Here is a 27,418-nt window from a genome sequence, read left to right as displayed (position 1 = left end):
AGCAACACTTAATACCTTTAAAAATTGGGGCCATTGTCTAAATGGCACACTCAAACCCATGACAACATCCATAGCTTCATCCACTCATCACCCATTTTGGAGCAGGTGCCTCAGCCTGCTCTGTATTTGCCCATGGTGTGAAAATGTCAAGTGGTTTCACACCTATAGTTTCAAAATTAGCCACTTATCTTGGGTGCCCAACTTGAGACATCTTGGGTCTGATTTTTATTGCTGCTAAACACCTGCAGCTCCCACTGAATGTAATTGGATTTGTGGGTGCCAGGGACCCTTGAATTGAAGCAGTGGGTGTTCAGCACCTCTGAAAAACACTTCCAAAGTGTTTCCAATTGAGCGTTCGAAGGGTGAAGCACCTAAAATAAGTGGTCATTTTTGAAACTGTGGTCCTCAACTGTGTGCATGGCAGACTGTGTACAATTCTAGGCTTTATGTGTGAAACTATAGTGGTAACATTTTCCAGTGCTATGCCATGAGGATTTTGTACTGCAGTTCTGTGACAATGAAGGTTTATGTGTCAAAAGCAGAGCTGGGCAGAAAATGGTAATTCTGTTTCCTGGAGGATACTAAAATTCAGGTTCATTCCAATTCAGAACAAAAAGCCCCCCACACACCAAAAATTTTGAAATTCTGCACAAAACACAATCACGGTTCTCTTCCCAGCTCTACAGCCCTGGAGCCAGGAAGCCCTGCAAGCCCAGGCTGCTCAGGAGCTGGCTGGGAGACCTGGCAAGAAACCTGGCTGGTGTCCAGTGCAATTGTGTTGACATCAGTGGAGTCACATGAAACCTTTTAATTTTGACCAAAAAAAGTGGTGTCAATTTTTTTTTCAGTCCAGCTCCAGCAAAAAGGCTAATATGGAAAGTGCCGTAATGGGTCTCGTTACTTCAAAGTAGAGTTCTGGCAAGAACCTTGCTTATAATGAAGACCCACAGGTCTTGAACTCAGGTCTGTTGGCAGCTTTCGTGTCCTGGTCGCCATCCGGTGGCTTGCTAATCACTCGCGGGCTGAGTGGCTAATGGAATCCTGGCCCCAGCAAAGGCATTGCTCACGGCGTCTTGACTGGAGGAGCGTCCAGCTCTACCTCTTGATCTGACATGCTTTTTAAGCTGGAAGGGGGCACAGGAAGTTGTCTGTGCAACTGGGCAAATTCCTGGCTAGCTGCTACCTTGGACCCTGCTTTCTTGCCCTCTTGAGCCTAGCTATTCTGACTTGTCCCTAATTCCTGCTTTGTTGATACTTGCCTCAACTCCTGACTTGACTCAGGCTCTGACCTTTGGGTTGACGTCTGACTCTGACTCCTGCTCTGACCACTAGGGCTGAGCACAAAAGCCCTGGTCGTGATGCTTACTGCTTTCCCTGAGAAATGATACCAGAGCTAAGCACATTTTAATTTAATTTTAGTATTTTTACACAGGATAAAAGTCTGATTAATGAAACTTAACTTATGTGGACCCCTTAATGATACTTCTTATTGGTCTCATAGCCACGGCTGTCTGTGCTTGCTTTGCCGGAACTCAGAGTATGGTGACATCCAAGATAGGCACTTCAATGTCTGAAATGCTCCTTAAATAGAACAAACAGATGAGCATGACTTAGTGATAAAATTACCTTCTGGTTCACAGGCTCTCCAGCATGCAACTGCGCTATAGGGAACTCAGCACATCCCTCTGTGCCTAATATAAACAAACACAGTTGAGAATAGACATAAGTGAGACATATACAAAAGGAGAGAGCATGGAAGAAAGGATTACTCGGGCTGCGGCTGCCAAGTTAAGGAAAAAAAATTTTCTTGAAGCTCTAAAATCAAATGACTACAAAACGCTGGAAGATCTTTTGATACAAAAGCAAATAGATGTGGACACAGTGTTCGAAGTGGAAGATGAGAACCTGATTTTGGCATCATACAAACAAGGTAAAAGCAGCAGCTGCTGCTGCTGCATTTGCAAAACCTAAGCAAACTGGTCTTAGTAATTTACTTTTGCAGAAGCAATTGTCATGTTTTATCCCTCCAAAATGTTAAGGCTTAAATTGACTCATGAGCTATGACCTACATAACTAGTCAAAAGTAGCTCAGCCTTATGCTTCTTAGAGTAGCTGCTGATAATCCCAAATATATTTATATGGAGATTAAAAACGAATGGGTTCATACTGCTCCCTTCTCTGTGGCAGTGTAAGTCACCAGGAGCTGAATAACTGGTGTGGTACTGTTGCAGTATGCCTCCTATTTCAGAGGCTCCTTACATCTTGTCTGGTGGTTTAGGTTGCGGGTAGGCCCACCACCATCCTCAGAGCTGTAGGTTCAGGAAAGCCTGGAGAAAGGACTCCTTTGCTCTTCCGCCCCCTCCCCCCGCAGAGAACCCTAGAGCACAGCCAGAATATGTAAATACATTGGTATATATAAATTCCCTCTACATACCCAATCAATCCACATGAAAAAGCCGACCCAGAAACATAGGTTGTTTCAAGCTTCCCATTTTCAGCTTTACAGATTCCCTTTAGTTCAATCCCCAGGAAATGCCCTAGGCCTCGAATGTTATTTGATGGGAGAGGTTTTCTTTTTCAAAGTCATAGAATTGGGATGCCATAGTCTATTGTCAATTCAGAATAAGTAATCTATTGTCATCCTGGGAAACCAGTCAAAACAAACACTTCATCCCTAGAATCCTCTTCACAGGGTGGAAAAAAATAAACAAGCTCATAGCTAGGCCCTGACCAATTTCCAACAAATTTATGTCTGAAAGCAATAAAGCAGGTTTTATGCTCAGCTAGCATCAAAACATCCCAATGCTTATTTTCTGCGAGATTTCTCTCGTGAATCTAAGATGCAGTAAGCAGCTGTCTTTTCCAGTTATTAAGCACACATGGAAATAAACATCTTCAGCTCAATCTCTCAGCTAGTACAACAAATAACCTTTTCTTGTCCATGTCTGAAGGGCTACTAATCTCACCTTTGCCTATTTCCTGGGTATCTGATACATGGTTTTTGCTTCTCTGGTTTCAAAGAGACAATGGTGATCCACAATCAATATTTGTTTTATTTGGATGGGATCTGAACAATCTCACACAGTGATGAATATAACAACTTAAAATATTGTCTCTTTTATTGCTCTCAGACTAAAGGCTAAAGAAGGTTCGTGTGTTCCTACAAATTTAACCCATCTTATTTAAAATGTGCAAATTGAATGAAGACGGCCATAGATCTATATCCTTTGGAGGGGTCTTTCCTCCCTCATGAGGCACATGCACCTGTCTCCCCAAATCATAACAATGCATTTATTCTCTTTGTTGGTTGAGGGCATTCCACTGACTCTAGGGGAAATCCTGTCTTTGTTGAATAGCCTGTATAACTAGACTTTGATAAAGGGAGATCCAGGAGGGCAGAAAGAAACGATCCTCATGAAGACCCTGATCCTTCACCATTCAACTCAATGGGAGCTTTGCCAGGAGCTTTGTAGGATCAGAATAGGATGATACTGTACCCCCACGGCTGATCTGTTTCCTCCCTTCAGGGAATGGCTGGTGGATTCAAGTAGGACTAGTCTGCTCTGCCCAAATTCTTTCACTTTCCTGTTCCTGGACCACTCCTGAAAATGTCCTGTGCCTTGGGGCACAAGCAGCCTCTATGAAGCAAAACTATAAAAATGGTACAGTGGTGTTTCATGCTTGCTCTTGTGTATTTAGCAAGAGCTTCCATATCAAATTTGTACCATTTATAGTTTACAAATAAGAATTTTCTAGCCACCAATTCACAGGCTCAGCTTGGTATCTGAAAAATCAAAGCAGGGCTCTTTCTGTACACCACAGCTCATTGGCAACAAGAACGTCTGGAATATGAATCTAGCTGACCGACTTTGTAGTTGATATATGAGTCAGGCAACTTGCTCTTCTGCATCTATTTAGGATGTGCCATACTGGCTGTAATAAACGCTTGTATTTCTCCACAATATAAATAGATACATCTTGGAAGCAGATAGGCACAGTATTAGAATGCTGCATTCACAGCTACTTTTATGAGTAACATTTAAATGAAAATCAAGCATTTTATAGAGTTTGTTTTAAAAAACTACATTACCAAACAAAGCATATTCTAGATATGTATTTGCCAATTTAATTATGAGAATGAATTACTCACTGAAAAAGAACAAACATTACAAGAAGAAGTTATATACTACCCATTCCTATTTTTCCCTCTCTTTAATACAGTATATATGTATAATGCAACTCTGTTAATGTTACATTAAGGATGAACATTTAAAGTCATGCATGCTAGGAAGTGCAGAAATTAAGGTTCCAATTAACTTGCTCCCAATGTACATCCTGAATATTTTTTGGGTATGCATTTTATGCCATAGAAGTATTAAGCCTATGGATTTATCCACCATGCAGGGAGGAGAATGGCAGAGGTTGGGGGAGACAGAAATAGAAAATGTTATATATGTGCAATGAAGTGCAATCCGTACATATTACATTTCCTGAATTTTAACTGAATTATCTTATCTTTGTCTTAATGTACATTTTTGTACTTAGAAGGGGTATTGGTTAGAGAGCAGGACACAAGGTCTCTTACTCTGCTGCTCCTGCTCCAGATTATTATTTTATTTTACTTTTATACAGATTATTAAAATCACCACTTCTGAGATGGTCTATGTGCAATCATCAAGAAACAGGCATGTTTTGGGTACAATATGGGGATGCTGATGGGGAACACACTAAGTTCACTATGCACGCTATGCTGTGTGGAGAAGATAAAAAGTTGTGCACATTTCTAAATTCTGCTTTTTTACAGTGGGTGCTGTTGTGTCCTGCTGAGTGCTGGCCAGTAGGTTTGGCCTAAATGCCACCAGACATCCCCTCGTGAACCTCTTGCTTAGCTCAGGACTGGCAAAAATGACACAACATTTGATTTAGCGCCATTCTAATTTTGGTGGCTTGATGACCAGTGCGATGAGGAGAATCCACCTCAGAACAGTAGTGAGGACTGATGATCAGGCCACTGTGTTTAAGAGTACCACCTTCTGGTCAGTGTGGGGGAAGAAACTGGGAGAGTGAGATGGGAATCAGGAGCAGCAGCAACCACCCTGCTCCTTCACCCTCCAGGCCCAGAAGGAAAATGTCAGTGATGGCCATGATGCTGTTTTCAAGGGTAATGGGTTCCGTAACGTGAGCCTGTGTTTCAAAGGAAAAAAAAAATACCACTGTTGCAAGATATTGCTACATGGTAAAATGTCGAGGGAAGAGAGGGTATCAGCAACATTGCCAGAAAGAACAGTGAACATTTTTGGAACCAAATTTCATGCAAAAATGTCATTGCCAGCACACGGACCTACATATCAGCTAACTGACTGCGTTGTTGTAACACCCAGCTGTACACTTGCAAAGGGTGGCAGGTGACAGTACGTTGCAAGGGGGCAGCCGTGCAACATGCATCATGAGCCCTTCCACAGGAAGGCAGAACCCAGACCCTGATGTGAAATCCTGAGATCTCCTACCGAAGAACAACATGAGTGCTACCGGTTGAGTCAGAGGTCTAACTAAGAGTCCTGCATTAGAACCTAGGGGTGCGATACTCAGCTCTCATTAGACATACTCATGCTAGCTCTCCTTGATGTGGTGTGCTAAAAACGGCCGTGCACCCACAGTAGCAAGGGCAGCAGCAAGTGGTGGCAATGGGCTAGCTGACCTGAGTACAAACCCACCAGAACTCCCCCTCACCACAGCTAGCCGGTGCTGCCTCTGGCTGCTTCCCATCCTACCCCAGCTACACTGCTATTTTTAGCTCACTAGCTCAAGGACAGCTAGTGCGTGTCCATCATGAGCTGGGAAGCACACCATCAACTCCTAGTGTGGACGTAGCCTGAGTGCTGCTTTTTATTCGAATGTAGTGTTTGCTCAGCTCTTTCCAGATCAAAGATCCTATTTCCCCCCCCCCACCCCCCGCCCCTGTATGTTTCAGCTGGTATTTCAAAGGCTTTAGGACTTTTTATTCAGTCTTGGAGGTTGCAGGAAGAAAAAACTACCCTCGGAGTACAGTTACATGGCAATTCATCTGTTCAAAAAGCAATCCATTCAGCCTGCATGCTGGCAGTGCTTAATGAAAGTAAGGTTATTACTCCCGAGCACTTTGCATATACTAGACCCTAACTGATTAAATTATATTAAAATAAATTAAAGCTTAACTCCAACACCCTTCTGCCCCCCTCCAATTAGTCTTATTTAGTGGCTCATCTGGAAGATTCTTATTCAAGGCTGGTAATGCATCTTCACTTTTTACAGGATATTGGCTGCCTAGTTATAAGTTAAAATCATCTTGGGCCACTGGACTGCATATATCAGCCCTATATGGATATCTGGAGAGCCTCATGGTACTGTTAGATCACAAAGCGGCCGTCAACTACAAGCCAAATGGGAAAGCTGCTATCCACGTGGCATGTGATGTGGCAAATGTTGAGTGTCTCATGATCCTGTGCAACCACGGAGCTAACATTAACTGCTTTTCACTGAGCGGCCACGCACCCTTACACTTCTGTACCACAAAGGCCTCTGTGCCTTGTGCCCAGCAGCTCATTTGGAGAGGTAAGTCAGACTATAACTTAGACAGTCAAGTACCTCTGAGGTTTAGCAGGAGTTTAAGGGTCTGTATTATGTTGTTCAGAAGCAAATAATCATATTTCATGCTTGTATAGCCCCCTAGTGCTTCACAAACGATACATATAGAGCCCCACCAAAACACAGCCAACTCGGAGGAGGGCTGCAGTCCAGCTGCAGTTTGGAGAGCAGGAAATTTCAATCCAGGGCCCCAGGGCAAACCGCTTCTCATGCCAAAAGTGGTCTTTAATGCCCACACAGAGCATGCAAGGCCTCAGCTGTAAAAATAAATGCACACAGCCATAATATGCACTGGCATTTGTATCTTTGATAAACTGAGAGTGTTTTTCATTTGAGTTCACCCACCCTGAAAGCCTACAGCTTTGTCCTTGTCCAGAAGTTACAGGAAGCGTCTGTGTGTGTATGTATATGTACGGGGGGAAAGGCGGGGGAGATTCCCCTTGACTTCAATGGATGCAGGATAGGCCCTTAAAATAACTGCAAAGGAAAAAAATAAAATCAATATTACTTACAGCCTCCCACCTCCAAGCTGTCCTCAAATACTCAAAAGTTAGGAAATACCACAATTATTGTTGCTTGTGCAAAACTTGTCTGGTCCCTTTGTACATATATGTTATGATACAGTCTATAATTACATGATCCCAGGACCTCTGCCTCCTTAAGCACCGAACAGATAGTACTCAGAATGAATGAATGAACCGCTTATTCAGTAGCTTGTTTTATTCTTGTTAATTGTGTGGCCCACGGCTTTATTTACTGCAGACTCTGGGTCTAGGTCCAGGCTCTGAAAGCATGCTCTGAAGACAATTACTGCTTTCTGTCATGAGGTCTCTCACCCCACTGGTGCCTCCTGCTGGCCATTTCGGGACTTAGCTCTGGTCAGCAGGTGTGTCCTCTGGTGGGGTGGGTCTCCCATCCTTGTCTCTGCCTGAAGACCCACTGCAGTTCCACTCTCACGGCTTCTGCTTCATGGCACAGCCCTCCGGCCGTGTCACACTCCAGGTTCCCCCCTTCTGTGGGGACTTCTTTTGCAACAGTCGAGCTGTTTCTCGCAATGGTTTGGGAATCTATAGCCTGGCTGCTTTTTCAGTGGCGAGTGGGGGGTCCCAGCCCAGGGACCCTGTAAACAACAGCTTTCCACTACCCCTCCTTTTTCTCCACCAGTCTGTCTCAATTCCCTGGGCCACTTTCCTGCAGCCCCAGCACCTTTGGCTCCTGCACCCTCTTCCCAGAGCCTCAGGCCTGCAAGCCCTAGCAGCCCTGTTCACAGTGCTACTCTGTAGCCCTCTAGGAAGCTAGCCCCCTCCTTAGGGCTTCCAGCAGCAGACTCCCTTGGTCTGGCCTGCAGCTTCCTTTCATATGGGCCAACTGGGTCCAGAATGGTTGGTCCAGCCGCTGCCCTAATTGGCTGCAGCCACTGCCATAATTGGCTGTTTTCTTGCAGCCCTCCAGGCTGGGTTTTAACCCTATCAGGGCCAGTGCAGGGCAGATGCCCTGTCACACTTTTCTTCTGGGCTTTTCCATGGCACTCATCAGTATAGTATCTGAGCACTTCACAAACACTACTGAATTTATTTTCACAATACCTCTGTGAGATGAGCTGGTTTCATTATCCCCATTTTACAGATGCAGAATAGAGGGGCAGAGAGACTAAGGTCAAAAGTGTCCACTAATTTTGGTCAATTTGAGACTGCTTTTTCAGAGTATTTAATACTATATAGCACTTTCTATGTTCAAACCACAGCTCCCATTGACTTCAATTGCCGCTGTGATTGCTCAGCATTTCTGCAAATCAGACTCTAGGGTATCAAGTCAGGCATCTTGAAAATGAGGGACACCCAATTAGTGCCTGTTTATGAAAAGTTTGATGCAAGTGATTTGCCTTGTATCACATAGGAACCCTGTGACAGAGACAGGGATAAAATCCAGTTCTCCAAAGCAGTATTCAATTGCCTTAACCATGAAACCATGCTTTGTCTTCCTGCAGTCCCTTGCATGCCTTCTGGCATGGCCAGGTCATGGGTGACCAGACCTAGTAGTTGGAGCCCGAATCTGCAGTCACGAGCCAGGACTCCTGGGTTGGGATACTAGGAGTCTTAGAAGCAGGAGACAAACTGGAGATCAGAACCACAAGTTGGGAACCAAAGTCTAGGATGGGTCAGGCTACCAGCGGGTCAGAGGCAGGAGACAATCTGAAGGTCAGCAACAACAAGTCAGATGCCAGGAGTCAATGCCAGGAAACTGAGCAGGGTAGTACAAGCCGCACAGCCCAGAGCAGGGTGAAACTTAGTTGTTCAGATAGCTTCCTGTTCCTGCTGCTGGCTAATCAACCGCTTTGTGACTCTGCCAATTGGACCTCAGGGTGGGCCCTCACAGTGGGGCTGGGCTTTATGGGTTTCAGGTAAGCTATCGCTAGCAGGCTGCTAGATGGAGGATTGGTGCAAGGCTACACCCATGAACCTTGCGGGCTTGTGTTTGAGACTCCTGAGTGATGGTGTATTCTGCAATAAATGAAGTAAGGGTACTGCAGATAACACTTTCTTAATTTCCGACCTCTGCACTGAATGAAGCAGGGATCTCATTCATAAAAAACAAAAAGTGATCATTCAATTAAAGTCTGTATTATAATGCATACGCACAGATAGCCTGAATTCTGCCATTGCTTAACTTTTGAGTGTTTGGCTTTGTAACCATAATATTTTTAATATAGTTTTGTGTGTGTGATTTCCTAGGTTTTTTTAAAAAGCAACTGGAAAAACAGATATGCCATCATATTGACACCCACATGGGTCATCAGCAGGGTTGAACTCTTTAGATGCACTACACAGAACTCTGCCACTTGAGTTAACAGAGTAACTGATAGCAGTAGTAGGTTGTTATCCTCCTTTTGGACCACCACTAGCAGGGAATGAGTCACTTTGCCAGAGGGTTTCACAGATATCTGCTGACAGCAGAGAAATAGTAAGATTCAGAGATCTTGGGTTCCATTCCAGTCTCTGGAGGGGATTGTGCTCTCCTGGGCACAGACTATTATGCCCATTCCCCCAGACATGGCCCTTTCTGCCCCTTCCTCTCCAACCTATTCCTATCCTAGTCCTGTCTCATCCCCATGCCTGGCTTCTCCTCACTTAGCCACTCCCAGTCTCTGCTCCTCAGGCTTCTCATCCTAGTTCCAGTCTCCTTGCCCTGTAAATTCTAGTCTCCCCCTCGCCCCCTGGAATTCCCCCACCCTACCACCTGTTCTGTATCCTGTCTCTTCTGCATTTGATTTAGGCAGCTTCCTCCCTGCAGTCTGGGACCAGCCAAGGGTGGGGGTGAGGGACAGTGAGAGCGCAGGAGAGAGACAGGCTCCCTGCTCTCAGTTCTGGTGCCTGGACCCAGACCCACCAAGACTTGGAGCAGCCAGAAACTGCAATTTCAGGGAAAACCCTACAGCCATAGTCTGGAGCATGCTCAGTGCAGGCGGAGTCTTCAGGGAATTAAGCTGCAAGTCTCGACTGAGCATGTGCAAACTGTGATTTTTAAAAACTGTATAACTTAGCCAAAGTTGGGCCAGTTTTCATATGGATGGGAAAAGGCCCAACCTGACACAAAGGCCAAATGTAAAGTCCTTGCTCCCAAGCATGGGGATGCAAGAGCTGCTGAAGGAAAAGGTTATTAGAGCCATATATTTTTCCCTAGCTTTGTTCTTGGAAATAGCTGGCTTGAAATTTTCTAATAAACATTCAACCTTAGACAAACACTCAGCATGGGAAATTTCAGCCCAAATGCTTGAAGCGTGGCAACTGAAAACAGGGTCTTATAATGGAAAGAGTGGGGTAATCTAAATAATAGGCAGTGCTATCAGTCCCACCTATTATCAGAATCATGGCAAATGCAAGTGATTTGGTTTCATTTGCTATATATGTCATTACTCCAGACCTTTCCTTAGCCTGAGTTCTCAGAGCCAGCATATGCTCTGGGCAAAGCAATCTATGATCCCAAATAAATTACCACACCACTTTCCTTCGGCTGGAAGATACCTATTCTTTTGTTTAGTAGAAAAGAAAATTAATGCCATCAATTTTATTTTGCCTGAAGCCAATAATCCTGACAATGGGTGTTAGATTCGCTACCATAGGAAAGCATAAAAAGTCAAATGTGCTCTTGCAAATGCAGTGTAAGATGCATGTAAATGAAAGTATGTATTCTAAAGGCTTCCTCCTCCCATTTATCACTAACATAATAATACCTTACAATTACAGAGCCTCCTTTCATCCAAAAGCACTTTATAAACTTAAACTCCTATGCAAACTAAATATCGAGACTCTACACAAAATGGAACCACCTCTGGGGTGAAATATGGCAGCTGATTAACAGGGCATGGCAACACTACACAATCAGACATGCCTTCAACTAACATGCTGGTACTGAAGGCTCAGAGATGTACCTCTCACTCCTGCCCTCTCCTGACTCACATTGCCAGTTGTCTCTGATACCTCTGCCTGCATGTCCCAGCAACAACTCAAGCTCGGTGTAACTAAAACTGAGCTTTTCATCTTTCTCTGTTTCCCCCTTCTCTGTTAATGTTAGCAAATCTCCTGTCCCTTAGTCTGATGAGCCAGACCTAATTTTTCACACTGCTTTCTCCTCATCCATTCTTGATGCTTGCACAATAACCTGCCTGTGCTAGCAAGGGTGGAAAATTTTACAGGAATCAGCCCACTGTAGACATACCCATGTAGGGGCTTCCATAGGACTGAGCATCAGGAAATCTCCGATGCTTGCACTTACCCTCTTCTGTGCTCCCGATTCTTCTGAGTTTGATTCTCCTCCCTTCTAGGAAGTGGAATCTGTCGACTTGTTTATAAACAGTGTTTAATTTTGCTTCTGCAATGGCTTGCAATTACTTGGGGCAGACTGTCTGTAGCTACGATGGAGTGAGATGGTCAGAGACTCAGCCACAGTAATCAGAAAATAAAGACACCCCCAATGATTTTGGCAGGAACAACACAAATAGCAAGACCGGCTGTATGCTCCTTTTCCTTTGGCCATCATTCGGAAGCTGCAGACGCTGATTGCCCAGTAGATGGTACTGTTGTTTCAGCAGGAATATTAATTTAGCCCTGAATGCTGCAGTTCAGTTCAATGCTCCTATTACCATCTTGAAAAAAGGGCCTGATCTTCAGCTGATGCCTTACGTGGCGATACACTGGTTTACAGCCCCTGAGGGTCTGGCTCAAAATGCTTTTCCTCCTGGGCTCCCTATTAATGAGATGCATGCAGCAATCACTGTCAAGTGTGTTGATTTGTGAGGGGCTTTCTACTGGCATTAGAAGTCAAAAGTATCCCCTTTTCTTCACTGCCTAATTTATAGTAGAAAGAATTTCAGATACAGATTTGGACCTGAAATGGAATGAACTCAAAAGATAGAGATAGGCCCAAGCTGGGAAGCTTGGATCTGGAGCCAAATGTGGATTTTTTTTAAAGCTCCTGGGCTTTTAGCTCTACGGTGGAGGCACAGGAAACTCAGAGGCCATTGCCATGGACCATCTCCACATGGGACACGTATCTTTCCACACAGCTTCCCAGTCTCTTTGAAAGGTTGGCTCCAAAGTTGGCCACTGACTGTGCCCCCTCTTCTGTACCTGCCGTATATTCTGCTCCAGGGGAGGGTGTGAGTTACTGCAGGTGTCTTCCAATCTCTCCTATTGGAGCTGTTCTACTTTGTATAAATAATTAAATATTCATTGGGCAGAAAGCCAAAGAACGATGATAGCCCAGTGGTTGGGGTGCTCAACTGGGATGTGGGTGACCAAGGTTTAAGTCATGGCTCTGTCTGATTCTCCTACCACCAAGGTGAGTGCCCTAACCATCAGTTATTGCTAAGGCTGTGAGTTTGTCACGGAGGTCAAGGAAGTCATGGATTCCATGAGTTTCCGTGACCTCTGTGACTTCTGCAGTGGCTGGTGTGCCTGGCTCAGGGGAGCTCAGGCAACCCTTGCGCCAGTCGCACCAGCCACTGCTGAGACAGTCTCGGGTCACTGTGCAACCCATCCCCCAGCAGCAGCAGAGTTTGGGTGTGGGAGGAGGCAGGGGGTTGGGGGAGGGAGTAGGGGGCACAGGACAGGGCTTACCTGGGGGCTCCACGGAAGTGGCAACATCCCCCTTGCTCAGCTGCTAGGCGGAGGCATGGCCAGGCAGCTCTGCAGCCAGGAGGCTATTTTAGTCTATTCCAATCTTATGGCTGGAGCCACCAGGTGGCAATGTCACTTAGTCTTACAATTTATTTTTCTTATCGTACAAATAGTGTCCAGTCTTTGAAGAAATGCTGTATTGTTGTTAGTTGTGCTTTGAAATTTCTTTTTGGGGGAGCTGTGGCAAGCAGTAAGGCAGTTTGCTCTGTGCCTTAATTCCTCTAACTAGAGTCAATTCTTGGAGACAGAGTTGCTCTCTAAGAACTGGGCAATGATTCTTATGCTGAGGTTCCTGAAAGAGGGGATTGCCTGCATGCTGTTTGCGACCACCTCTGTTCAAGAACTTATGTATATAGTGTAAAATGAACAAGCTGAACTAAGAATATACCCAGACTCTCATTTCTCTTCCAATGGGAAGCCAATCTGCAAGGCCTCTACAACTTGACTGAGAGGTGACACAATTCTGATCTATTCATATTCTGATCCTCTGCCAGTTAACATGGTATTTGAGCAGGAGAGCCACTGCTCTCTTGACACATTTTTCTCCTTTCTGCAGCATGCTGTGGAGGAGAGCATGTGGCACTCTGGGAGGAACTTCTGAGCCAGACAGGCAAGCAAGGTGATATGTGTGCTATAAATACTTAGAGAGACAACCCAGATGAGATGTATACATCTCTAGAAAGAAAGAGATTTTTGTGTTTGCTTTTTTATGAAAACCTAGATAGAGATGTATGCATGGAGAGAAGAGACTAAGAGGTGGGGAAAGAGGATATAATAAGTGGAGCTTTGATTACAGAACAGAGCCATCATGTACAGTGTCTTTGTGAAACTGGCTTAGAAAAACAGTGTGTATTTGCGCAATTGTCTCCCTTGATTCTTCTTCTTAACAGGAGCAAATGTGAACATCACAACAAACAATCAGGATGAAGAGACTCCCCTGCACACAGCTGCACGTTTTGGCATCCCTGAACTGGTGGCATTTTATGTGGACCAAGGAGCAAATGTTGATGCTGTCAATGCCCACATGGAAACTCCACTGGCCAGTGCAGCTTACTGGGCCCTTCGCTTTAAAGAGCAGGTGTACAGCATGGAACACCACCTAATCTGTAGGATGCTGTTAGACTATAAAGCTGAAGTTAATTCTCGTGATGAAGATTTCAAATCACCACTCCACAAGGCTGCCTGGAACTGTGACCATGTGCTGATGCATGTATTGCTTGAGGCTGGGGCTGAAGCAAACCTGATGGACATCAACGGCTGTGCCCCCATACAATATGTTCTGAAAGTGACATCTGTGCGGCCAGCTGCCCAGTCTGAAATCTGCTACCAACTTTTACTGAATCATGGAGCAGCTAGAATATATCCTCCACAGTTCCACAAGGTGAAGGATGTATTTGGTGCAATGGTGCTACTCTAGAGTAAAGTTAGAGTGAAGAGATGATATTTTGATCTGGATTAGCTTTTTGGGACCGATTCAAAGTTCAGATTTGAGTTCAAATAAGGTTAGGGTTTGAATCAGGATTTGATGGTGCCAAAACCTTGTGACTTGTTCTTGTGAGACTTTGGCCCAAAATGACAAAAATCTTGCAAGATCAGCTATTCTCTTGATATTTTCACCTTCTCATTGTTCCAAGAGAACAGCTACTGATGTCAGAAATAGACCCCTTTTGGTTTTGAAGCCAACCAGAAACCAAAACTGTAAGTGTTGGTTCAAATCTAAGGTTTCAGATCTTCCCTCATTTCAGATATACTGATATGCCTCAGTCAACCTAAATTACTGGGCTCAATATAGGGGGAACCAGGTGACATTTAATGGTTTGTGATATATAAAAGAGGCCGGAGAGGGTGATCTACCTCCTGAGATGACCTCCTGAGGTCTCTTCCAACCCTAATATTCTATGATTCTACCAGTCTCTTCTGGCCTTGAAATCCATGAATTTATGATGAATCATTTACCCCTGAAATTCAAAGGCATCACATTTGAGTTTTAGTCCTCTTCTAACATGCAGTATAAATGGGTAAAGCCAAAGAAGATGGTTGACTAGAGGGTAGTGGGGAGGAAGATCAAAATATGTGCAAGATATTCCTCAAAGAATTTCTAAAAGTCTCCAAAGTCCAGGGCACTCATCAACATGGGATACATAGATATATATATATATATAATTACTCCAGGTGAGGAGAGGGCTTTCTGTACCGAGTATGGAACACAGTATGAACCTGTCTATGCTAGCACCTAAAGTGTGTTCACCACTGTTTGAGGAAGTTCCAATGGCAAGACCAGCTTGTTTTCATAGTATAGACTGGGCCTTCCCTTGAGAGAGTATTGCGTAGAGGACTGAGAGTCAGGCCTCCTGTGTTTTATTTTTGTTTCTGCCACTGACCTGCTATGTGATAGTGCATCAAGTCTCCATGCCATCATTTAACCATCTGTAAAATATGTAATGTGATACTTTAGCTCATAAGGGTGCTCTGAGGCGTACATTATTAATGCCTGCACAAGGCTGTGCGGAAAGGTAAGCATGCAATAAATGCAAAGTGGTATTGCATGAATGTGAGCAAGGGCAGGATTTGGTCCACTCTCAATTAACAAACCATATTAGAGTCAGAGCTACGTCCAGGGCTCTTGCATGATTTAAAAGCTTGACTTTATACCTATTTATAACAGTGTTATTTTCCTTCCTTCCTTTTACAGTGTTTGTCGGGGCAGGACTTTTGTTCATATTCAAGGACCTGTTCTCTGCTCAGGCATGAATGAAACTCCTGTGATTAACATTCATCAGAGTTATGCCCTATGTGGGGGAAGGGGAGTGGGGGAATTGTTAGTGCATTTGTGACTGACAGCCTTGAGAAACCAGGGAGAAGATTACTTCCATTCATGAAGGTACACTCTAACCCAGATGTGGTCTAAGGGATAACGCAGTGGGGTAGGAACTGTGAGAACTCTTTTCTATTCCTTACTGTGGCACTGATCTGCTGTGTGACCAGGGGCAAGTAATTCATCTCTTTTTCTTCTCCAACCTTCAGTCTGCCCTGTCTATTTAGATTGTAAATTGTTCTCTTACTATGTCTTTGAACAGTGCCCAGCAGAACAGGGCACAGATCTCAGCTGCAGCCGGTAGGTACTACTGAAATTTAAAGAATCATAATTTCTGCTTCCCTCTTGCAGGTGTTGCAGGCCTGTCATTCCCACCCAAAAGCCATTGAGATTGTCATTAATTCATACGAACACATCAAGTCAACATCAAAGTGGAGAGCAGCTATACCTGATGACGTCTTTGAGGTAAGCTTTTAATGAGCTTCCACTTATGTTTGCAATGTTTGCCTCCCTAACATTTCCACCCAGAAATGTGATTGTAATTACAGATAATGCTTTGGAAAGCCTAATCCAAGAGGACAGGATGAGTATTTTATAAAATGGCTTGCACACAGAAACAGGAAAGAGAGAATGCAGTGCCAGTTCTAAGCAGTAGCACTGAGAATTTCAGAGCTATGTGGAATATTTAGGCTATATTGCAAGTTTAAGTCACAGTTCATTTTTGAACAGGGTATCGGAGGGAGCACACAGCAGGAAAAATAGAGATACTTGACATTTTTCATGTGGAAAGTTTTCTCACAGAAAAATACTGTATGGTCAACAATGATATTTTTTCTTTGTCAGAAAATACACATTCTGAGTCAAAAAAATCGAAGGAAAAAATCTAAGGGAAAAAATTTCCAGCAAGAAATAAATAAAGATAATATAATAAGAAATAAAACCAGCATTTTAAAATGAAATGACAAGTTCTGTTTCATTTGGACATGAAAAGTCACCATGTTTCTGATTTTCAGTTTAAAATAAGTAAACAAAAGGATTTGCCGCGTCAACATGTTGCTTTGAAATGACAGATTTTCAGTTTTGACATTTCTGAGTCAGAACTTTTCAGAATTTTTCATTCTGTTAATTTCTTTTTTTGATATTTGAACTTCCTGTTAGGATTTGGAACAGAAACTAATTTCAAAATGTCAAAATTTCCTGTGGGATGGAAATTCCATTTTCGGAACTTTTCTAAGTAACAGTCCATAGAGGTTTCAGAGTAGCAGCCATGTTAGTCTGTATCTGCAAAAAGAAAAGGAGGACTTGTGGCACCTTAGAGACTAACAAATTTATTTGAGCATAAGCTTTCGTGAGCGACAGCTCACTTCATCGGATGCATGCAGTGGAAAATACAGTGGGGAGATTTATATACACAGAGAACATGAAAAAATGGGTGTTACCATACACACTGTAACGAGAATGATCAGGTAAGGTGAGCTATTACCAGCAGGAGAGTTGGGGGGGGAAAACTTTTTGTAATGATATGATATGATATGATTATCATTAATCAAGGTGGGCCATTTCCAGCAGTTGACAAGAACGTGTGAGGAACAGTGGGGGGGGGGGGGAGGAGGAATAAACACGGGGAAATAGTTTTACTTTGTGTAATGACACATCCACTCCCAGTCTTTATTCAAGCCTAAGTTAATTGTATCCAGTTTGCAAATTAATTCCAATTCAGCAGTCTCTCGCTGGAATCTGTTTTTTAAGTTTTTTTGTAGAAGAATTGCCACTTTTAGGTCTGTAATCGAGTGACCAAAGAGATTGAAGTGTTCTCCGACTGGTTTTTGAATGTTATAATTCTTGACGTCTGATTTGTGTCCATTTATTCTTTTACGTAGAGACTGTCCAGTTTGGGCAATGTGCATGGCAGAGGGGCATTGCTGGCACATGATGGCATATATCACATTGGTAGATATGCGGGTGAACGAGCCTCTGATAGCGTGGCTGATGTGATTAGGCCCTATGATGGTGTCCCCTGAATAGATATGTGGACACAGTTGTCAACAGGCTTTGTTGCAAGGATAGGTTCCTGGGTTAGTGTTTTTGTTGTGTGGTGTGTGGTTGCTGGTGAGTATTTGCTTCAGGTTGGGGATTGTCTGTAAGCAAGGACTGGCCTGTCTCCCAAGATCCATGAGAGTGATGGGTCGTCCTTCAGGATAGGTTGTAGATCCTTGATGATGCATTGGAGAGGTTTTAGTTGGGGGCTGAAGGTGGCAGCTAGTGGCGTTCTGTTATTTTCTTTGTTGGGCCTGTCCTGTAGTAGGTAACTTCTGGGTACTCTTCTGGCTCTGTCAATCTGTTTCTTCACTTCAGCAGGAGGGTATTGTAGTTGTAAGAATGATTGATAGAGATCTTGTAGGTGTTTGTCTCTGTCTGAGGGTTGGAGCAAATGCAGTTGTATCGTAGAGCTTGGCTGTAGACAACGGATCATGTGGTGTGGTCTGAATGAAAGCTGGAGGCATGTAGGTAGGAACAGCGGTCAGTAGGTTTCCGGTATAGGGTGGTGTTTATGTGACCATCGCTTATTAGCACCGTAGTGTCCAGGAAGTGGATCTCTTGTGTGGACTGGTCCAGGCTGAGGTTGATGGAAACTGTTGAAATCATGGTGGAATTCCTCAAGGGCTTCTTTTCCATGGGTCCAGATGATGAAGATGTCATCCATGTAGCACAAGTAGAGTAGGGGCATTAGGGGACGAGCGCTGAGGAAGCGTTGTTCTAAGTCAGCCATAAAAATGTTGGCATACTGTGGGGCCATGTGGGTACCCACAGCAGTGCCGCTGATTTGAAGTGTCATTACACAAAGTAAAATTATTTCCCCATGTTTATTCCCCTCCCTCCCCCCATTGTTCCTCACACGTTCTTGTCAACTGCTGGAAATGGCCCACCTTGATTATCACTACAAAAGGTTCCCCTGGCTCCCCCGCCCCCCGCTCTCCTGCTGGTAATAGCTCACCTTACCTGATCACTCTTGTTACAGTGTGTATGTTTCATGTTTTCTGTGTATATAAATCTCTCCACTGTATTTTCCATTGCATGCATCCGATGAAGTGAGCTGTCGCTCACGAAAGCTTATGCTCAAATAAATTTGTTAGTCCCTAGAGGAACTCTGGCTGAGCCAGACACAGTTTCTTGAGGGCATGGGAGCTCCATTATCTTTTAAGTCAGTCTAGCATGTGTTGATCATGCCCCAGTTCATCTCTGCTGGCTAGGATGGAGGGAAGCGGGAGGCTGTGGCTCCTTCCACTTTGGAAAGCTTCATGCCATTGCTGCTGCTAGGTTCATGCAGTCTTTGCTGTCAAGGAGAGCAAGGATTGTGACTGTGGCTGACCCGTCTGCAGGGAACCTCAGTGGGTAGATTTCTAACATCAGTTAATAGTATAAAAATGCCATGTTGCATGTATGTGACACTGCATGTTTTTGAGCCCTGTTATGGTATTTGTGGCAATTTGGTCATCGCTCCAGAAGGAGATTCATGTATAGACATCCATAAATAAGGCTGCTGTATGAAAACAGAATGGCCCTGGAGTGGGGGTAATTTAGATGAAAAAATTCAGCATAAACGTACCCTGAGTCTCCTCAGAAACAAGGAATAACTCCACTGAAGTCAATGGAGGAACATCAATGTGAAGCTGTTATAAATGGGATGGATATTGTAATAGAATGAGATATTACACTATTCTGCCACTAGGTGGCACTGCGTGTAAGATACTTTATTTAAAGGTAATCTTAGACATACCTGGCAGTGCATTACAGGATCTTATGATGAACACATCTGGTGTAGATAAGCAAGCTCTTTAGGTAGTCCATATCTGGTACAGAAGTACATGACATGGTATTAGCAGTGGGATTAAGAACAGAAACAAAAGGAAAACAGCAACAAAGGTTGCAGACAGAGGGAACAAAGGTTGAAGGATCTCATCAACACACCACTCTTCAATGCCCCGGAGAACTTCAGCTTTGACACATTTTCAGAAGAGACAGACTGGAAGCAGTATTTTGCAAGATTTCACATTGCTACCAAGCTCCACAAGGAAACTAATGCTATACAGGTATTTTCTTTAATATATGCTGTGGGGAAGCAAGCAGAGCATATCTTTAAATCCTTTTACTTTACTGATGACAGTCACAAAGATGACTATGAAAGGGTTCTGGCTATGTTTGATTCATACTTTATATCTCAGAGAAATATGAAAAAGCATGTTTTCACCAGAAAATTCAAGGACCAGGGGGAAATGGTGAATGTCTTATTGTAGCTCTGCATGCAGTGGCTGAAGACTGATTTTGGGAAAGCAAAACAAGAAAATACCAGAGAAAGTCTTTCACAGATACTACAATGAAGAGAGATCTAACTCTAGCCACAGCTATTTCAAATAGCAAAGCAGCCTGAACTGGTGAGGCGGCAACAACATGGGTAACTTGCTAAACTTGACAGATAAGACACTAGGTTGGAAGCTGTGAACAGATGCAGCAGGAGTGCTAAAAGTCATTACCATAAGACCTCTGATGAAAAGAGAAAGAATTCTCAGGCTAAGAGGGACAAATTCCAGCCTACATGCACAAGGTGTGGAAAAAGTCATATCCTAAGAGATGCTGCATGTCCATCCAGAGACAGATAGTGTATTAAATGCAAGAAGTATGGACATTTTGCAGCTGTTTGGCACACCAAAGCAGTCAGGGAGTTGACTCATATTACAGACAATCAAGAGCCATTGTTTCTGGGATCTATTATGTGTGAAGACATAGAGCCTGCCAGGAAAGTGAAATTGAATATTCGTGGCAAGATTATTTATTTTAAAATTGACTCAGGAGTTGACATCCCAGTTAGCTCAGAAAGAATTTACAATCACCTTCAACCCCTCCCAGTGCTAAAGTCACCTGACACAGCTCTGACTAGCCCTGAGGTATTCTGAATTTCATGGGCCAGTTCATCACAGAAACAACTTACAAAGACAGAAGCTATGCATTTAGAGTGCATGTGCTCAAAAGATCAAAGACCAATAACTTTCCCAGCCACAGCGTGGCAGCCATGATGGGCCTAGTGAAAAAGGTGGAAGAACTGGATGGAGGATTTGATGATCTTGAACTTTTGAAAGGAGACCCAGCACAAATCAACGTAAGAGACAATCTGAACTATACAGCGTAGTGTTTTTCCCAGGAAGTGAAATTAGGGGAGGTATTCAAATTTACAGGGTGGGGAGGGGGGAGCGGGAATCAGGGCCGATGAGGGATGAAACCATGAGGGTGAAGGTGGGCTGTATGGCACCATAGTAAAAACTGAAAAATGTTTCATGACTATTTTATAGATTTAACTCATGTTTTAAAATCATCACACAAATTCAAGCTGGCTACTCAAGCCTTCTATGAAGCACTACATCTACAGCCTTCTTGGTTTCTTGTTATAATTTTGCACAACTCTGTTAATGAACTTCTTGAATGCAATGCGTTCATCTTCGGTGGCTTCTCGTGTGTCCGGTACTTCCATTCCTTCAATTGATATGCTCATTAGTTCATTCACATGATCAGGCAGAAGGTGACTTCTTTCAGAACACAAAATTCTATTCAATGACAAAAAAGAATGCTCAGCTGTAGCTGTTGTGACTGGGAGTAGCAAGAGATGAATTCCTACTTCTTTCATCCCAGGAACATAGCACAAAGATCGGTTCAAGTCACCAGTGATGATAAAAAAGAAGGAGAAGTCAAATTTTCATTCATTCATCGTATGATATTCCACTCTGTGTTCAAATTCTCTATTCTGTCCTGAGCACATGGCGGCCCCATTGCTGGTAGTGTCTCACTCCGCTCAGCTGTCAGTGTTTGAAAAGGACAGGGATCTGTAAAAGCTACGTAGAGGTTGAGAAGAATGTAGAAGTCGCTGTTGTAGATTTTTAAGAATCCAGTCTGTGTACTTTTTCAGTTGTCTTAAGCACTTCTTGTCCTTTTCACTTAAGGATTCAATATAAATGCCTTCATTAGTCAACTTCTGGACTGAAGTCTTTGCTTCTTCCAGTACTTTTTCAATGAATAGCTCTCTGATTGATCCAAATGTAGCTTCTATTGCTGGACAAAGATCTACTACTGTTGTAGCAGATGCCTGGATGGCATTGTTTAATGACCCAAGTGGTTTCAGCAGTAGACTTACAAGAGTGAGAATGGCAATAGTCTTCTCTGAATGTAGCAGCAAAAGTAATCTACCAGCCTCACTACTTAAATCCATCCCATCTTGGTAGATACCTTCCAAAGCCAGTAATAATGGCTGGAGTAATTTGAAGACAACAGCCAAGGATCGCTCATGAGAAAGCCAGAGGGTTTTCCCAGGTTGGACTAATTTGAACTTCAGTCCCAGTGTATCTTCTATATTTTCCAAGATATTCAGTCTTTTTGGACTCTTGCTGAAAAAACAATATAATGAAGACATTAAATGTATAGTTTTTTGAATGTCTTTTGAAGAGTCTGCAGCTCGTACTAGTGCTAGTTGGAGTAAATGGCCTCTGCAGTGTGTATAAGAGAGACTAGGGTTACACTTTTTTCTGAGCAAAGCTTGTACTCCACCATGTCATCCAGAGGAGTTTGCAGCTCCATCAAATGCACAAGCAGCCATCTGTTTGGGGTCCAATTGACAAGCATTTAACTCTTCTAAGATGTGGGTTGTCACAGATGCAGCTGATGTGTCTTCTATAACTTGAACATCAAGAAATGCATCTACTGACCTACCACTGACATCAAGATAACGTACACAATGACTTAATACCTGATGCCCATTTGCATCAGTGCATTCATCAGCCATGCATTTTTTGAATGTGGTGAGAGAGTTCTTCACTTTTTCAACTGTTGAGTCTTTCACTGTTGCACCACATGCTTCTAGCCAGTCAGATGAGTTTCTTGTAGAAAGATAGTGAGCATCTGCTGGTCTTGTTTGGAACCAGTGTTCAACTTCAGGACGAACAAGTGACAATGCACTTAACATTGGCCTCCAGTTTGTAGTGTGTGGTATCTCCTGCTTAAATAGGAAGTATGATGCCACAGCGATGTTTGTTTGCATGAACTGTGTTGTGTCTCCAACATTCTTAACAGCCACATTAACACTCACCAGTGTTGTCCTGGGTCAGTGACGACTCAGAGTTCAGAGGTGCTTTCACATGAGTTTACCTCTCAGGTGGGAGACAAGAAGGCACCTTACTCGTTCCTCCAGCTGCTCACTGTTCGCTCTGGCCACTGTTGTTCATTGTGCCACCGTTCACTCCATTGATCTGTTGCCAATGGCCCTGTGCTGTCACCTTCTGCTTCCACCTGCCACTGTGACCTCTGCAAATTGGTCTCTTGAGGTTCCACCCAGCTCTCAGTGATTTCAGCTGAGCTCTCAGTGGGGGAACCTCGCTGCTAGTGCAGACTGGGCCATCTCTTCCACAGAAACACTGTCCCACAGCAAGTCTAAGCACTTAGACCTGATTATCAGTGATTTCAGCTGTAGTGGTCACTTAACAAAACAAAAGACTCTCTATGGAGCCTAATCAGTTCTGTTTGCAAACAGTGGAGAGGGGCAGGTCTAATAGTACTTGTGACTCAGACAGACCATTAAGTAAAACACCTGTCCCCACCTTTTCTCTTGATGCCCTCAATCAGCACAGGCTAAGTACAGTTCTACTGCCCTTTACTCCTACAATAACAACAACAACAACATTTCATTTCCCCTCCCACCCCGCATTCAAGTGATTTGTAACCCAACCCCAGCCAAAAATCTATCACTTGAGCAACACAGCTGTTTGCTGGATACCTAGGTAGATTAGGTGTGAATGTAAATACAATCTGGTCCTGAAGCCTTTCCCCCCAACCGCCAGCTCATCACTAGCTGTCAGGGAGAGCTCATTTAGACTTTGCTTACAAATCATAATTTGAAATTATTAAATTGGCCAACATCACCGACATGAATGCACTGACATTGTCATAAAAAACAACAGCTGTATAAGGAAACTAGTCTATGTTCATACTTTTCAAATCTATTATGCTTTTTCAGATACACGTAATTTATCATACACTGTAGATGCTTTTAAAGTGTGTATTAATATTTCAATTTCAATTCAAATGTCCAAACAATCACTAAATTGGCAACACTGCATGTAACTAGTTCACAAACCTGGGGGATGAGATGGGGAGGTTGGGGAAATTCAGGGGGGGTGTCGGGAAATCCCTCCGTACAAACACCTCTACCAGAGAGAGCTTGGAAGAGACTAGTTACAGATTCATGCAAATTCAGAGGACAGCATTACCTGTTCACTGGGCACTGTTTTTCCAGCTATATAGAAATTTTGTACCTGAAAGACATAATATGTCACAGTCTTATTGAGAAACTGAGGTGCCTGGTTGCTCACATCAGTATTCCAGAACAACTAGTGATGGGTGATGGACCACAATTCACTACAGCAGCATTTAGGACAGTCCAAATGAAATATGATTTTGATCATATTATTAGAAGACCACATTACCCACGAATGGAGAGGCTGAGAGTGCTGTATAGGCAGCCAAGAAAATCCTACAGTAGGAAGATCCATTCCTTGCTCTTCTGAGCATAGGCATAATTTGACTTCTATATTTGGGGGGCAGGGCCTGGCAGGGCTGGGGCCAGCTCCACATGGCAGGGCCTGGAAAGGGAGTGCCTCCTCCACCCCCTGACTCCTCTTAGCAGGCCACCCAGCCTGTCTGGGTTGGGCGGGGGGCACAATCAAAAATTCTAACTCAAAAGGGGAGTCAAGGGCTCAGCTCAAAAACTTTGAAAACCACTGAAAGGGTGCATGCAGGGAGTAGCTAGGGGCTGTGTGCAGTGAGGGGTGTAGCTCAGGGTGCAGGGAGGGGGCTAGCTTGGGGCTGTGTGCCAGGAGGGCCCTCTTGTGGTAGCTGTTCCCTGAGGGCTCTGTCGACCCCAGAGCCTGGTTCTGCCCTGCCTGTGGGCAGTTCTTACCCACTGCTTGGGCAGTCAAAAGGGGCTGGGAGTTTAGGAGCATCCACAGCCCTGGATGCCAGCGGTAGGAGAGGGAGGAGCACCACATCCTCCTGCTCCATGGCATCAGCCAGAGAAGCAGCCACCCTGACTGCGCAGCTCTGGTTTCCTGCCTCCGACCTGACCATGGTGTGGGGTGTCAGGGAGGGGAAGAAGAAGAAGAAAGATGTGTGTGTGTATATGTGTGTGTAGCTGCCCCTGGGCCTGTCCCGCTCTGGTTAAGGCACTGCAGGCTGGGGGGACAATGCCCCTGCCATGCCTCCCCCAAATGCTGCTCATGCTTCGAGTTACAGTTCAACACCAATAGTGGCTACTAGATATAGTCCAGAACAACTCCTGATGGGAAGACAACTCAGAACTACCGGTCCTGTTTTGGAAAACAACCTATCTCCATAGTGGCCAGAAAGAGAGTAGCCAAATCGGATGAAAGGGTTAAATGAGTTTATGAACACTTTTACAACAGATGTCACTCAGTTAGAGAACTGCCGGGTCTAGAACGTAGGTGACTGTGTTTCTGTCAAATTGGATGGAGAAAAAGGATGGACAACTCCAGGTGCCGTAAAGCGAAAGAATTCAGCACCCAGATCAAATGCGATCAAGTCCACTGGTGGAGAGTTCAACAGAAGTCATTGACATCTACAATTTGTTCCTCAGGAAGAACAATCAACAGAGCAAACTCTACAGGTGGCAGATACAGAAGAAGACTCAAGACAGTCATTGCAACTAATGGACAGCCAGATGACCAAGCTGTTACGTGTTTGGGTCACGTAATTAGAAAACCTGCATGATATTGAGACACTTAACAGACTGATAGGTACTGAACTTCAAGATAATGTGAGAGTGTAAGTTCTGTAAATGGTAGGAAAGCAGATCTTACGGGGGAGATGGAATGGAATGCCAAACTGGATTATACTATTCTGCCTCTAGGTGGCACTGCATATAAAATACTTTATTTAAAGCTAATCTTATTAAAACCATGCCTGACAGTGCATGAAAGGATTTTATGATGAACACCTCTGATGTATATAAGCAAGCTCTTTAGCCAGGCCATATCTGGTACTGAAGTGCATGACAAATATCAGACCCAAAGATACTTTCAGCTGTTCTTAAACTCAGGCAGCCCTGAACGTCTGAGCCAGATGTAGGGTATGTCTGCATTTCAGTCAAGCTAGTTTGGGTACTAATAGCAATGACGCCACATAGACTGGGCTTTAACGTGGGCTGTACAAGCACACCTGGGACCCGGAGTAATTATTGCAGCAGCTGGTCTACGATAAAGTCTCTGCTGCCGCAGGTTCACTATTACCAGTATTTGAGCTAGATTAAAGCTAGTTTGGGTGTGTCTACACAAGTTGGAATCATGCCCGTGATGTGGTGTAGACACACACTTAGATGCCGCTGCTCAGTGAAATGAATATGTCATTGCTGCAAAATGTATCATTGAACCATGAGCATTTGCCTAGTTGTATGGGAGATAGGATTTTATTGACCTAAAATACATTTTGTTTTGTCTTTGCAGAGGCACAGAGATTTCTACGACTCTCTGTTCTCCGTGTGCAGTAATTCACCACGGTCGCTCCTGCATTTATCTAGATGTGCTATTAGACGATTATTGTTCAAAAGATGCCACAAAGGAGTCCCTTCACTTTCCATTCCACCTCCACTGAAGAAGTACTTGCTTTTAGAACCCGAAGGAATAATTTATTAAGCCTTAGCAGAGCAGACTCAGTGATCTGATAGGACCTGCAATCTCTGGGTCTGCACACATGTGGAGGGAATTACCATCAGGGAGTTTTCACTAGGGAAACTCAAAGTTCTTGGCAAAATTCTTATGCAAAGAAGGATCTGGTTTCATAAATATCAATGCCGAACTCTCTCTCCATTATATATACTGATCCTTTGTTCAATCTAGTTTTAAATGAACTGAACCAAGTGCGACTTCTACCACTTCACTTAGATAGCGATTCCACTGTCTATTAGGTATCACTGTTGAGAATGTTTTCCAGATATCCAACACAAAGTGCCGCTGATATTGTTTCAATTTAATTTTCTTCAACCATCATCTCAGGAAGAAGAAAACAGGATAGTGTCAGAAAAATATCTTTCTCATTAGAGTCAGCTACATCTTTCCTCAGAAATAAAAAGATCAAAGGGCTTTGAATGAGGCCCATAGACTGAGTTACTGTATTTTAAGAAGTTTTCCTATCGATTGCCACTGAATTGGATGTTAGTTTATTATATGCTGCGTTGCATCATATCATATAATGTTTTGTCATTCATTGTAATTGCATCATTGTGCAAGTTGCGCAAAGAAGAGATGAGTAGTGTTTATATTCATATCTGTGTGTGATGAAATTCCTACTTGTGTGTGTAACGTGTATCATTCACTAAACTTGCACGCTGCTGAAGAGGTCACCATCACTGCTGAACTGCATCATATGGTAACTGTGGCAGGTCACCATTTCAGCTCAGCCCTCAGCTCATAAATTCAGGTCCTAGAGAGGAATCTGGAGAAATTGCTGAGTTGATGGTACTGCAGATCTTTTTCCTAGCTGTATCTCTTGCTTGTCCACATCAGGCTGGATCCTGCATGTTGCCAAAGAAGAGTACATGATAAAAAATGAACAGTAGGTCTGGGGCACAGAGAACCTCATCCTGAAGTAATGAGAGTGATGCTGTATCCTGCCTAATAGCAGAAAAACAGGCGTAAGAGGGGAATGCATAGCAAAGTGTCTTTTTAGGATGATGAGAATCATGCAAAAGCTCATG

At 43.7% G+C, this 27,418-nt stretch overlaps 1 protein-coding gene across 1 annotated transcript; it reads left to right on the top strand.

Annotated features, from left to right (window-relative positions):
• Positions 1-1,752: 1,752 nt before the first annotated feature.
• On the top strand, positions 1,753-26,965 carry ASB4 (ankyrin repeat and SOCS box containing 4). The gene is made up of 5 exons (XM_007061805.3): positions 1,753-1,930; positions 6,292-6,591; positions 13,691-14,181; positions 15,967-16,080; positions 26,169-26,965. Exons 1-5 carry the CDS (start codon positions 1,753-1,755, stop codon positions 26,355-26,357), a joined length of 1,272 nt encoding a protein of 423 aa, XP_007061867.2. The 3' UTR covers positions 26,358-26,965.
• Positions 26,966-27,418: the final 453 nt, after the last annotated feature.

Source organism: Chelonia mydas, chromosome 2 (assembly GCF_015237465.2).
Source record: "Chelonia mydas isolate rCheMyd1 chromosome 2, rCheMyd1.pri.v2, whole genome shotgun sequence".
NCBI classification, from domain to species: Eukaryota; Metazoa; Chordata; order Testudines; family Cheloniidae; genus Chelonia; species Chelonia mydas.
Note: the sequence above shows the minus strand (reverse complement) of the source record. Positions and strands in the feature narration are given on the sequence as shown.